At 41.6% G+C, this 14384-nt stretch overlaps 1 protein-coding gene across 1 annotated transcript in view; it reads left to right on the forward strand.

Annotated features, from left to right (window-relative positions):
* The window catches only part of LOC110337249 (cytochrome b5 type B), a 37029-nt gene that overhangs the window by 12559 nt on the left and 10086 nt on the right, over positions 1 to 14384 (forward strand). Inside the window, exons 2-3 of the mRNA XM_021220043.2 lie at positions 6782 to 6910; positions 7363 to 7389. Coding sequence (XP_021075702.1) covers positions 6782 to 6910; positions 7363 to 7389 — 156 coding nt within the window. The remainder of the gene's footprint in view (positions 1 to 6781; positions 6911 to 7362; positions 7390 to 14384) is intronic.

Here is a 14384-nt window from a genome sequence, read left to right on the forward strand (position 1 = left end):
AAGAGGCTGTGGAAACCAAGCCCCACTGTAATGCAAATGTCCTGCCACATGAGGGGCCCCTCCTTCAGTCTCAGCTCAGTGGCTGCCTCCCATGCTTTTTAATGGCAGCGGTTTAGATTTATTTCCTTTCTGCCCTTAGCTGGGGGGTAGGGCAGAGACACTCTGTGTAAATTACTTCATCTGAACTTGTCTTGTATCTTTACAAATGTTTATCTTTTTATTATGTGTATATGTATGTGTCTGTGTGCGGATATGTGCATGTGTGAGTACAGTGTCTGCAGATTCCAGAACCCCCTGGAGATGGAGTTACAGGAGGTTGTAAGCCACACAGTGAGGTGCTGGGATCTGAGCTCTGGCCCTTTCAAGAACAGTACATAGTCTTAAATGCTGAGCCATCTTTCCAGCCCTGAGTTTAGTCTTATTCCTGATGATTTTATCTCTGCCTCCGAGTGCTGGGTGGCAGTCACATGCCACTATGCCTGGCTTTCGATTTCTTACTATTGTAGCCAAGACAGTGTTTATCACTTCTGTTTTAGTGACTTTTTTCTCGCTGTGACAAAATAGTTGACATTAAGGAGGGATTTATCTTGACTCACAGTTTGAGGGAACCTGCTACCATGGCAAGTGTGACATCTGATGTGAAAGCTGGCCGGTCACATGTTTGCAGTCACCCACATTCAAGGCCTCTCTTAGGTACATTCTAGAAACATCCTCACAGACACATCTAGAGCTGTGTTTGCTAGGCGAGTATAAATCTTGGTAAATTGACAGTGAACATTAACCAGCACAAAAACTGGCAGACAGGAGCTGTTTGGGCTAAAATTGAATGTACTCTCATCTTCCATAGGACTTGCAACTTTGAGCGGGGTAGAGTGGCGCACCTTGTGAACTGTTCTCCGGTCTCTTTTCCTTATCTGACCTCTGAAGATACCACAGCAGCGCATTTTTAAGTCCTGGCAGGCCGCAAGCAGCCCTCCAAGTCCTGTGACGCTGACGTTAGGGACCGCCTTGTGCTTGCTACTGGTGTTGTTGATTTGTCATTTGTCATTTGTCCATTTATATGTGTGGATGGTTTTTAGATTGATTCTTGAAGGTTGCTGAGCACACTTCACTTGTACGTGATTGTATATACTGTGCTTCCATCTAAAATGCTGCTTGAAGAAAGTGCTGTGCAGTGAAAAACATTCCAGACTCTGCCTGTGTCTACTCAGTAAACACACCCAGGTGTTTCCTCTTCTCTGATGTCAGCTGAATAGTTCTGGAGACATATTTTAAAAACTGTAACACAAGAATGCACAAAACCTAAAAGCATGCTTAGTGAGTTTTTCCTAAGTTTGTACATCTGTGAAATTGCATTCTAAGTTCTGGAGTTTCTTCCTAATTAGAGCCCCTCCTGCTCCCCAAAGTGACCGCTGTGCTGATGTCTAGCTTTTGCATAATATACTGTTATAAAACACTCCTTTTATGCACTCTTATATACATCTTAGTTATTATGCATTAACTTAGAAATGCCCCTTGTCTGCCAAAGGCTGACAATATTTTGGGAGGCTGTGGAGCTTTTAGGAGGTGGGGCTTAAACTGACAAAAATAGGTCACTGGGAGCTGGCCTTTTGAAAATGGCACCAACTGTGGGTCCTTGTCCTGCTCCCTAAGTCTCCTGTTCCTGCCACCATGCCTTCCTGCATGGACCAGAAATCCTCTGAAATCAACCCAAAAGAAGTCTCTCCTCCTCCCTGATGTTTCTGTTACTTCTTTGATCTAGTGATACAAAAGTAGCTAGTATGGTGATTACTGCCAAAAGTAAGCGTTAGAACCTTCACCATCAATCAAGTAAGCTTTTACATGTGAGGCATGGTGCCCCATGCTAATCTCAGCACTGGAGAGGCAGTGGTGGGTGGATCTCTTGTGAGTTTGAGGCCAGCCTAGTCTACATTGTGAATTCCAGGACAGCCAGAGAGAGAGAGCTACATAGTGAGGCCCTATCTCAAAACAAAACAAAAACCAATAAGCTGTCTCCCATTTTTTTCCTCTTATCTTTCCCTTGCTTCAATTAATTCCATTTCATAATTTGCACTACTTCTCTACTTTGATCTGTAACACATCTGCATGTATTTTAAGATATTTACGCATACACATTTCTGGCTGGTTTACTCTTTTCATCTTGAGTTCTGGGGATTAAACTCGGATTATTGTTAGGTTTGCACATCAAGTGCTGTCCTGGGTTAACCATCTCTCTGGCCTTACATCTACTTCTTGGCAGAAATGTCACTCTGTCACTTCCCTGGGACATTTAACCCAGGTAGAGTATCACAGGGCCGCTCATATCTGTGTCTGCAGACATTGCCCTTCATTTACAACGTCGTGTGAACCAGCTTCAGCAGAGTGACTAGGCCTTTAGTCCAGCCGAGTGATGGTAGCTCACTTGTGGCAGCAGTGGTCTCTCTAGGGATTTGATATGTTCTATATAATGTTTTAAAATTTATTTTATGTGTATGGGTGTTTGCATGTATGTATGTCTATGCACCATGTGTGTGCTTTTTGCCCAAGGAGGCCATAAGAAGGCATGAGATCTGGAACTGAAGTTACAGACAGCCATGAGCTTCCCGCCATGTGAGTGCTGGGGGCAGCATCTGGGTCCTCTAGAAGAGCAGCCAGTGTTTTTAAGTCCCAGCTATCTTTTCAGTCCCCGGTTGATAGATTCTTAACTCCAAGGCAAGAACTTTTGTAATATAACCCCTTTGATCCTGATAATACTAGTAAATATGGTAGTAAATAGGAGTTATTTATTTTCCTTAGTAGTCAAAGAGATTTATCTAAGTCTGTCCTGGCACTAGGTCTTCCTGCTGAAAAGAATTTTTGTGAATTAAATATTGACTCAGTTGTTATTCATGTTAGTTGAAGTGAACAGGGAAATTTCATTTGCTCATCTATAGTTAATAAAACTTTAGTAAGGAAAATAAGGAACTTTGTAAAGAAAATGATTAAAAAAACCAACACAAATATAAATAGGTAAGATGTTTATCCATAAAAATAATTTATTTTGCTTAAAGTAGGGCTGACTGCACATCATATTTAGCTATAATTGATAATACTTCTCCAAAGGGTTTAAAAGTATTTTACCAGTGGCTCAAGCTTCCCCCGTCTCTGCCTGTTATTTCTAGAGTTAACAGAAGAAAAAGATTGAAACATTTTTATGGATCTGTGTGTGATGTGGGTGCGTATGTTTGCCTGTGCTCCTTGTGTGAGTGTAGATGTGTGTGGAGTCTGAAGTTGACATTGCGAGTCTTCTTTAGTCTGAGGCAGGATCTCTCTGCTGAATTCAGAGCTCACCGATATGGCTGGTCTAGCTAGCCACCGTGCTCCAATGATCCCTTCTCTCTACTTTCCCAGCTCTGGAATTACAGGGAGCTGCTCTGGCCACCTGGCATTTATATGACTTCTGGTTTTCACGCATGCATTCACTGAGCTATCTCTCTGCCCTAAAACATTTCATTTTAAAAAATTTTTAAAGTATTCTTTTTAAAAGCTGGCTACTTTTAATTGCAGCACTTGTGAGTCAGAGGCAGGTGGATCTCTGTGAGTTCAAGGACAGCCTGGCTACATAGTGAGATCCTGTCTCAACTCCACCCCCTCAAAAAAGATTTTTTTTTTACATGATATCATTTTTTTGTTGTTATTTATTAATTTATTTTATATAGATGAAATGTCAGGGTTTTGCCTTCGCGTATGTGTGCTTTGGTGCTAGGTATTGGGTTCCCTGTAATCGAAGTTACAGATGGTTCTGGATCACCATGTGGGTGCTAGGAACTGAACCTGGGTCCTCTGTAAGAGCCCCCTAAACTGCTGAGCCCCCTAAAACATGTTTAGGTTGGCTTTTTCCTTGTGAATTACTAGCCACACATTTATTATTTCCTCCACTTCCTAGTTTTTAGACTCAGGAAAGAATGGTCCTGTCGCATGTCCATATATTACACAGCCTCCCTTTATTTAGAGAGACTCTTTCGAATAGTAGTTACCAGGTTAAGGGCAACTTTTTTTTAAATGCTTTTTTTTTTTTTTTTTTTTTTTTTAGATTTATTTTTTATTTATTTGAGTCCACTGCAGCTGTCCAGACACATACAAGAAGAGTGCATCAGATCCCATTACAGATGGTTGCGAGCTACCATGTAGTTGATGGGAATTGAATTCAGGATCTCTGGGAGAGCGGTCAGCGCTCTTAACTGCTGAGCCATCTCTCCAGTCTGGCAACTTTAAAAAAATTTTTTTTATTTATTTTTTAAAAATTCGTGGTTGTTAATTTTTGTTTGTTTGTTTTTCGAGACAGGGTTTCTCTGTATAGCCCTGGCTGTCCTGGAACTCGCTCTGTAGACGAGGCAGGCATCAAACTCAGAAATCCACTTGCCTCTGCCTCCCGAGTGCTGGGATTAAAGGCGTGCGCCACCACACCAGGCCGTGGGTGTTAATTTTTGAGATTGTATTTTAAGTACAATAGTTCTCTCTCCAAATCCTCTCAAATACCTGTTCCTGCTCTCCTTCATATTTGTGGCCTTTTTTGTTTTAAATCAATTGTTATTATAGGCACATATGTATTTATATATACATATATATTCTTTAAAACAACCTGTCAAATCTGTGTGATGTTTCCTGTATGTATGTATGTATGTATGTATGTATGTATGTTTGTTCTCAGGCCTAACCATTTGGCAGTAGATAGCCAACTGGTGTGCTCTTCCCTTGGGAGGACCATCCCTCTTCCTCCCAGTTTTACTCAGTGGTAAGGGCAGCTCTTAAGGCCTCACAGACGTCCACCTGCCTCTGCCTCTGCCTCTGTCTCCTGAGTGCTGGGAACTAAAGGTGTGCGCCACCACGTCCAGCTTGCTTTTACTTTGGATGCAGGAGCTGACAAAGTTGCCCCAACTGGCTTGAGTTTGGGATGCCCTGCCTCAACCTCTTGAGATGCTGGGATTATGGGGCCTGTGCCACCAGGCTTGGCTTATCCTCTGACTATGAAAGCCTGTTTGTTGGGATAGGATAAAGGGAATTTATTTTCCATAGTTTAGACATAGAGCAAATTGGGATGTAGTTCCCTTTGCAGTGACTTCATTTTCTCTCAAGACGGAACACACTAAAATAGCCTGGTTAAACGCTGGGCTCTCCTGGGTGGAGACCTTTCAGGAGACCAAAATAGCAGCTGCTCTGATCCTCAGGGAGCTGATGAGTAAGTGACTATGATGGGTAGGTGACTTGGAAAGGTTTGCATTTCTCCTGAATTAATCTTTAAAATATTAGCGCTGTTTAAGTGGTTGTTATAAAAAGTAACTAATTAAAAAGACACAAGTATTTCAGAAACATAGGCTTGGGTGTGTTAATGAAAATTCTAAATTTGCTAACAAGCAAATGTTTGCTGAGTATTGAAGTCAGGGACTGCTGTGTGTTAGTTTAGAAAATAAAGTTTTTAAATAGGGAGTACTTGGTGAATACAGTTTCAGAAGACACAGTGTTTGCGTGGTGCAGTCACTACAGTCCCCTTTGGCATTTTCATGTATCTACTTTTTGTCTGTCTGTCTGTCTGTCTGTCTGTCTGTCTGTCTGTCTGTAGACAGGGCCTTTCTGCAGCCCTGGATGGCCTTAGAACTCACTCTGTTTGCCAGGCTGGCCTGGAGCTCAGAGATCTGCTTGCTTCTGCCTCCCATGTGCTGGGCTAAAAGGTGTCTGTTATGCCTGGCAGGTGCCACGTTTTTAAAAATTAACTTTATTTATTAGTTTCTCTGTATGCACATGTGTGTGCACACTGCTCCAGAGAGTAGAGGGAAGTCAGGATAACTTTTGGAAGTTGGTTCTATTCATAGGTTTCAGGGATCAAAATCAAATTGTTGGACTCTCTCTCTCTCTCATTTTTAATTTAAAAACAATTTTAAGCTGGGTGAAGGTGGCACATGCTTATGATCCCAACACCCGAGGAGGCAGAGCAGGTAGATCTCTGTGAATTTAAGTTCAGCCTGGTCTACAGAGCCACTTCCAGGACAGCCAAGGATAGATACACAGAGGAAAAAAAAAAAAAAAAAAAACTGTCTCAAAACCAAAAGAAAAAAAAAAAAAAAAAAAAAAAAAAAAAAAAAAAAACTGTCTCAAAACCAAAAGAAAAAGAAAAGAAAAGAAGAAAAAGAATTTTAAATTTACAAAAAGTTTTGAGATTAACCATCCAGGAAGCTGAGGCAGGAGGAATTAATGCACGTGCACATACATACACAAGAGAATCAGTAAGTGTTTTAAAAAGAAAGAAGAGAGAAAGGGAAGGAGAGTCCCTGCCTACCATGCATGAGGCCCTTGGTTCTGTCCCTAGCACCTCATTAATCTGGACATGGTGGTCCACACCTGCAGTCCAAGGGGACAGGAAGATCTGGTGTTTAAGCTCTCTTGGGCTATACATTTCAGACCAACTGTACCACATGAGACCCCCATCTCCCAAAGGAGTAAGTGGGGAGAAGGAGGAGGAAGAAAGAAGCAATTCAAGACTAGAATAAAGCGTTCCAGGAATTCTGGAGATCTCACTTGTGAGTTTTGTTGCAGTTTTAAATGTTGACAAAGGAAATCAATTAATCCACACATTATGCAGTCTATGCCAGAATATTGTAGAAAATGCTGCTGTATCCTTCCTGATACATCCTCAAAAGTGGCACACAGCAAATTTGTTCCACCAAAAGGAGAAAGGGGATGGAAAGAAAAACTTCAGTTTGCTTTTCAGAGAGCCCTCTATTCAGCAAATGCTATTTCTTCCTAGCATCCTGGAGGGGAAGAGGTTCTGCTGGAGCAAGCGGGTGCTGATGCAACTGAAAGTTTTGAAGATGTTGGCCACTCCCCTGATGCCAGGGAGATGCTAAAGCAGTACTACATTGGTGATGTCCATCCGGTAAGAACTGTTGTAGCACTCAGATGCTTGTGCAGAGAAAACCACTTGACAGCCACCAGCAGGATGAGAGGATGAATTATTTAGAGTAAAAATGCATTCAGCCTAGTTCCCAGGCCAGGTCTTCCCCAGCATCATCAAGCCATCCTGTGTTATACATAGATAGTATCTGAAAAGCCAAGGAAACTGGTTTTCATCTTTTATTGAATGATTCTTGTGATTAATAACACCTGTTCCCCAAATAGGGGTTTGGGTATTCTTGCAAGTTTCTTGGCTAACATTATTTATTATGTATCTATAAGTCCTTTGGGCTTAGCATTCTAATAGGGGACCCTGATGTGCTAAGGGGTGGACCTGGGCACCTTCAGACCCTGAAGTCTCTGAAGGAGCTAACACATTGCTAGACCTCATTTAGATGCATCTTGATTATTGTTTCTCTCTCTCTTTTTAAACAGAGTGACCTTAAACCTAAAGATAACAAGGTAAGACATCACTACTTTGTCTTGTGTGTTTCAAGTATTTCTATTAACTTGAGTAAAATTGCTTTTAAAAATAATTTTAATAAGAGAAGTTAAAATTGGCTGGAGAAAGCAGGTGGTGGTGGCGCACACCTTTAATCCAGCACCCAGGAGGCAGAGGCAGGCAGCTTTCTGAGTTCGAGGCCAGCCTGGTCTACAGAACAAGTTCTAGGACAGCCAGGGCTACACAGAAAAACCTTCTCACAAAACAAAACAAAACAAAAAACAAAAACAAAACAAAACCACACACACATACAACAAAAACAAACAAAACAAGAACAAACAAGCAAAAAACCAAAATGATAACAACAAAAAATTCTCTGGAGAGATTGCTCAGTGGTTAAGAATACAGTTTGCTCTCCCAGAGGACCAGAGTTTGATTCCTAGCACCCTTATGGTAGCTCAGAATTGTTTATAACTCCAGTCCCTGGGATCCAACCTCCTCTTCTAGCTTCTGCTGACCCTGCATACACACTGCACAGTGGAATTCCTATAGGCAGAACAGCCATTCACATAAATGAAATAAAAAGAGCCATAGAATGTGAGCCATGCTTTCAGTCCCAGCACTTGGGAGAGAAAGCAGATGGATCTATGTGAGTTCATCTTCACTTTTATCCAAATAAAAATTCTGGGTTTTTGTTGTTGGTTGTTTGTTTTTGTTTTTCATAATAGAGTTTCTCTGTGTAACAGCCCTGACTGTCCTGTGCCTTGTAGACCAGGCTGGCCTCAAAATCACAGAGACCCCCTGCCTCTGGCTCCTGAGTGCTGGAATTAAAGGTTTGTATCACCCTGCTTGGCTTCCAAAATTCTGTTTTTAAGGAATTTGGACTTTACACCTATCAGGAAAAAAGGAAAAGCAAAATCTTAGACAGAAGGAATCATTTTAACATTTCTGTTGTGAGCCCAGCCTTTAATGGCTGAGACAGCTCTTCAGCCCAGTAGGAAACATTTTGTTAATGCTCTGTAAGCTTCTTTATTGAGACTCCAAAGTATGTTTACTGTGGTTTTGAAAGAAATTAGTTTATGGGTTCAGTTTGGGAAGACATCTTATTTTTACTTAAAACAGGTGATGGATACTCTGATTAATTTTTTTCTACAAGATATCTTCTTTATAATATAAAGGTCTTTCTTTCTGTCCTCATTTCCTCAAATTAATTTTTAAAATCCTATATGCTTAGATCGTCCACACCTTCCCAGTGTACTCATTGGTTCAGCCCAAACAGCAAGTTTAGTATTTGGGTATTGGAAACCCTCAGTGTGCTTTGCCTCACTTATGGACCAAGAGGAGAGCATGGAAGCCTTTTCTACTTCCTACAAGCAGGCAGTGTCACCTCCCATGTTTTCGGCTGGTTCCCTTGACTTCTGTGGTTTAGAGGTTGTTACGTGCCCTCTAGTAAAAGGATAGCAGTCTAGGTGTCTCCTAGCTCATCCTGGGTACAGTAGTCTCCCCCTCTTCCTTCTGGATTCTCAGTCTTCATTGAGCCAGGAAATAATGAGCAGGTTTGACACAGCAATTCAGATTGGCCTGGGCACAAGAATTCTTTCAATTCAAGAGGCTGCTTGCTTGGCAGTGTGTGCCTTCTGTTGCCCTGAAATCCAGGGTGTATATATAATTAACTCTTCTATACTGCTCAGTCTGTTACGTTACTAAGGAGATGGAATGGCTCTTTAAACGTTTGTGAGCACTGACAGTTGGTTTCCCCTTTCCCTCCTCATACCAAACTCATCTTGAATCCTCGTGTAACATTAAGGTAAAATTTGAGCTAATATGATCTTAATTGAACATGTCTAGAAAATGCCACCCTGAGTTCAACATTTCACAGACTACTCACCTTGAACCTAGTAGTCCTCACCCAGGTTTCCAAGGCAACCATGAAAGCACTCTATGTTAAAGCAATAGAAAGACACTGTTGAGTTACAGTGCCTAGAACTCCATCAGTTGTTCTTGTTGGTTTTCTTATTGCTAATACAGGAGGCACAATGTTTGTGCGGAATCCACTGCAGTGTTTCAGAAATTCTGTTCCTTGCACCAGTGTCCTTTTCCTGGGCTGTTTAGTTCTGTTTAGGATCTCTGGAGTGGAGCTAGCTCTGCATTTTTTTTTTTTTTTTTTTTAGATAATTTATTTAATTGTATTTTCTATACATTGGTGGGAACGGGAGCTACAGACACTTGAGGGCTGCCATGAGGGTGCAGAGAAACGAACCCTGGTCCTCTGGAAGAGTAGCCAGTCTCTTAACAAGTGAGCCACTTCTTCAGCCTCCTGGGTTTGCACTTTAAAGAGCCCAGGTGATAGGAAAGAAGCCAAGCAGCACACCCCCTGCTGACCGACGTGCCTGTCTGCCTGCCACTGCAGATAAAAACCCAGGGACACTGAATTTGCTCTGGTACAAGCATTGCTTGCCTTCTTCTGTAAGACAAACAATTAGAGATTGATGAGTTGAAATAAAATTGATTGGCCCTGGATTTTTTTTTCCTCCAGCAAGAAGTATAGAAAAAGCCTCCTCGGAGCACCAAGTAGCATGGTAACTTAGATTGGAAATGTAGGATAGCCCCATCCGGGTTAGGGAGGGGCGGGGAGAGCTGTGCTTTCGGGCTGATTTTCTCCAGTCACTTGTTCCCAAGGGACCTGTCTCCATTAGGATCATTCTGGCTGTTGTTTGTTTCAGGCAGGCCGTCTCTTACCCTCCAGGCACATCAGGCAAAGGCGGCCTTTTGGAAAAATTTCAAGACTACCTACCAGGTTTTCATAGAATTATATTCCAAACTGATTTCTTTTCCAGGAAGAAATTCTTGATCCCTCAGGTTTATCTCCGTGCTTGATGTTAGCCAAAAGGCTGAGAAGTGATCTGGCTGAAGCAGACACTTCCTATCCTAGGATGCTGGGATGGCTTTCCTTCCCGAATGGGAGGGAAGCTCATTTATTAATTAGTTTCCTTTCTGTGGTTCAGGGTTTCTGAATCTGTGTAAAAAAAAAAAAAAAAAAAAAAAAGAAAAAAAAAAAAAAAAAAAAAAAGATTTCTAAAGCACAGCCTTCAGCTTTGTGGGATAGAGTTCTCATCTTCTCCCTCCCTTTCCTTCTGTCTGCCCCACTTCTTCCCCTCAGACAGCCTCTGCCTTCTTCCCAGAGAAAGTCAGTCAGTGTTCCAGACAGGGGTCTGCTGTGTCAGCTGAGGATGACCTTGAACTTCCAATCCTCCTGTTTTCCCTTCTGGAGCTCTGGTTTATAGGCATAGGCCACTGTGCCCAGTCTTCATTTCCCTATTCTTTTAGAAACAGCTTTTCATGTTGTGTCATTGTAGACTGATAATACCCCAGTTGATGGCAGACATAATACAATATAAAAAATTTGAAGATTTTTAATTTATAAATCTGACAAGTTTATTTTTCTCTGTAGCCTCGGCTGGCTTAGAACTCAGATCTGCCAGCCTCTGCCTCCCAAGTGCTGAGGTAAAAGGTGTACCATGGCGCCTGCTTTAGTCGGTAATAACTGATTAGAATTAAAAATAATTCTACTCTTTGGGGTATGCTGATGCCATGTGGTAAGACTATTGTCTTCTAAAATAAAATAATAAATAAATAAAAGAGACTTATGCTTGGTAGGTGGGGATAAGAGAGTCAGTACTTCAAGATCACCTTAGCTACACCCTGGTCTACATGAGAACCTGCTTCAGAAAAATAAAAAAACAGTTCTTTGCTGTTCCTGTCTTAACTACCTAACTTACTGGAGTTTGCAATGATCAATAGTAACTGCCACTGATCAAGACTTCTCTCTGGTGATGTGATTTTCCAGACAGCTATGGTCTTTGGGAATTAAGCATAAAATATCCTGGCCCAGTCACTCTTGAAAAACAAAATGCTGTTTTTTGAGCAGTGTCAGGCATTAATGTCTCACCAAGTTCTTATCATAAAGCGAGCGTGAGAAGCAGGGCAGTGGTCTCCCACACTTCCCAGCTAGAGTTGCTCGCTCACACGTTTCCGTCCAAATAGGGATGTTCACCTTGGGGGGAGGGCTTTTCCTTGAGACACAATCCCTGCAGCCCAGGCTGGCCTCAAGCTCACCACTTCGCAGATGCTGACCTTTGGGCCCTCCTTTCACCACCTCCGAAGCTCGGGGTCACTTGTGTGGGCAGCCATACCTGGTTAATGTGTTGATCAAACCCAGGCCTACATATGTGCTAGGCAGCCATCCTACCAACTGAACTACACCCCCAGGCTTTTTTTCCCAGTGATGTATTATATGTATTATCACAGGGGGTTCTTTTTATTCTTGTTTTGAGACAGTTTCTCAATATGAATCCGATAGTTGTTCTTAAGAGAATTTAGAAAATCACATTAGTGAGTTTTTCTTGTTTTGTATTTTTTCCTGTCAACAGGGAAACAGTCAGGCCATATACTTTGTGAGGCAGTAATTATTCAACTGTATTTTCATCTGGAAAAATTATTTGGACCTGGAGAGATGGTTCAGCAGTTAAGAGTGTGTGGTCTTTCAGAGGACTGAAGTTTGATTTCCAGCACCCATATCGGGTAGCTCACAACAGCCTGTAACTCCAGCTCCCAGGGACCCACATCCTCTTTCAGCCTCCCAGGACTCTGTACTCACACATATACACTCATATAGACGTAGCGTACTCAAAATCAACAGTAAAACATGAAGTTTTTATTGAAAAAATTTTGCAGTAACTGATATATTTTAGTATGCTGGAATTTCATGAGAAGCCTGTTCCAAGGATTATATACTACATGACCTTATATAACTGGATTTATAAATTGTTTAAATCTTACGTTTACTGTCCTCTAACTTTTTAAGTAATATGCACCTAATAAAAGTCATACAGTGGTTGGTACCTTGTGATACAGTGGTACCTTGTGATATAAGGACTATGATATGATGGGGGAAAGAAAATCCTTTCCATAAGTATTTTAAGTCAAAGGTTACCAGCTTGGTTTTCTTAAGATAGTGGCCACAGAATACCATTGAGTAAAAAGCTGAGGAAACCATACTGTTGGATTTGTTGAAGATGTCTTAAGGCTTACATGTTAACTATTTGGAATCCTCTTGGAATAGCAAATGCCCAGGTTAGAAATGAAATGCAAGCTCCTTCTACATTTCGTTTATCTGTTATTTATGCTTTTGAAAGCCTAATTATAATCTCTAATTAGCCAAAGATACAGTACCCTGTGTCTACTGTCATACCTTATAATCATAAATTTGGCTTTCTCTTTCCTTTCTTTATGTTCTGGTGATGAAGTTTACCACCTCCCTTAAGTGTGTGTTCTCTTTCACATTTTCTTATAAACACAAGTTCTTCGCGCAGTCCTCCCTTACTGACCCCCAGCGTCCCTGCCCACGACTGCCAGACTTACGTTTCTTTCTTATTCTTATTTTCAGATTAAGTCAGTATTCAGTCAGTGTACAGTGTTTCTAGAGAAAATGTCTGGGAAAACAGTCTCTGGAGAAGCTAGTGAAAGAGAAAGAGATGATACGGGGCAGTGAGCTCCTACAGTCTCCCCACGAGTGAGAGGATGTTGATTCCTCTCCTGCCCTTTGGAATGCTGATCTTAAAGGTCTTGCTAAGATGACTTGACTTTGAAAGCTGTGCTGGAATAGTGATGTTAGAATTCAGGCTCATCTGAATCTTCATTCTACAGACAAGGAAACTGTCTTAGCCTTGAGCTGGAAGATACAACACATAATTTCACTTATGGGCAGCTTTAGAAAAAGTTGACTGGGACTGGAGAAACGCCATAGTGGTTAAGAGCATTGGCTGTTCTTTCAGAGTACCCGGGTCGCCATGCTCAGCTGAGCAGTTGATTTTAATTATTGACAATATTGGACTAAAATCATAGCCGACTGAGAAATTGTGTTTGCAAGTGTACTCCTTGGGAAATACAGAAGCATGTACACTGGTTGTGTGGTACGGCTTCTGCGGGAAGAGTGTAGGATCTGATCTGACCTCTCACTACTAAAGCCTTAGTGAAGAGCAGTAACATCTGGCATGGACTTTCTCAGCCAGATGTGCCCATCTGCAGCTTGTCAGAATGTCACTTAGGTACACGCTAGATTAGTCAGTGTTCTGACATGGAAATGAGGATGGTGGGAAGTGTGTGAACTGACAGAAAAAATTACCATTTTTCTTTTTAGTTTTATAAAATTAAGAAAGAATTGACCAACAAAATTAAACTTAGGTGGCTTTCTTTCTAAATTGACTGAAGGACTTGACTGTCAGGGGCTGTGCCCTTATTATGTATCGCTTATTATGTCTGACTCAAAAGGGGGCTGCAGCTAAGCGTGTACGTACTGTCGGTGTCCCGAGGGGAGTGCACGCCTCTCTTCTCCTCCCTCCAGTGTGCTATGCAAGTTCTTTTTGCCCCATTCCAGAAGTGAATTGCTTGTAAAACAGGGGTACTTTAAGGTACTTGGTTAAAAAACAACCAACCAACCATGGTATTTTCCATGATTTCTTATTTGTTAGAATTGACTACCATCCACATATTGCAGACTTAGCTCTCTGCTTTCTCTCCTGATGATGCAGCACAAGGATCTGTAGTTAGCACACGTTTAGAACTTTCAGTTGTTAAAAGAGTAGAAAAGACTTGAACTGTACCAGCTGTGTGATTTCAGGCTTGAAGTATGTATTCATCTGCTTGGTAGTGTTTCCAGTTGATGGCACTGTAAGATAATAAGCATAATCAATTTTAGGACAACTTGATCACTCCACGAAGAAGCCACAGGCCTCTTAGCAGCCATATTCTTGTTGCCCAGCTTTCTGTGTCACTCCTCTGTCCACAGGAAGAGACTTATAGAGCAGGTTGTCTTTTGTGTCTGTCCCTTCTCACTAGCCTAGGTAATGTTTTGAAGGTTCATCCATCTAGTCACAGAGGTCAGTAATTTGTTGCTTTTATTCCCAGTGTTTTACTTGTGTTTATGTGTTTCGGTGTTTTGTTAGCTTTCTTTTTT

Source organism: Mus pahari, chromosome 20 (genome assembly GCF_900095145.1).
Source record: "Mus pahari chromosome 20, PAHARI_EIJ_v1.1, whole genome shotgun sequence".
Classification (NCBI taxonomy): Eukaryota; Metazoa; Chordata; class Mammalia; order Rodentia; family Muridae; genus Mus; species Mus pahari.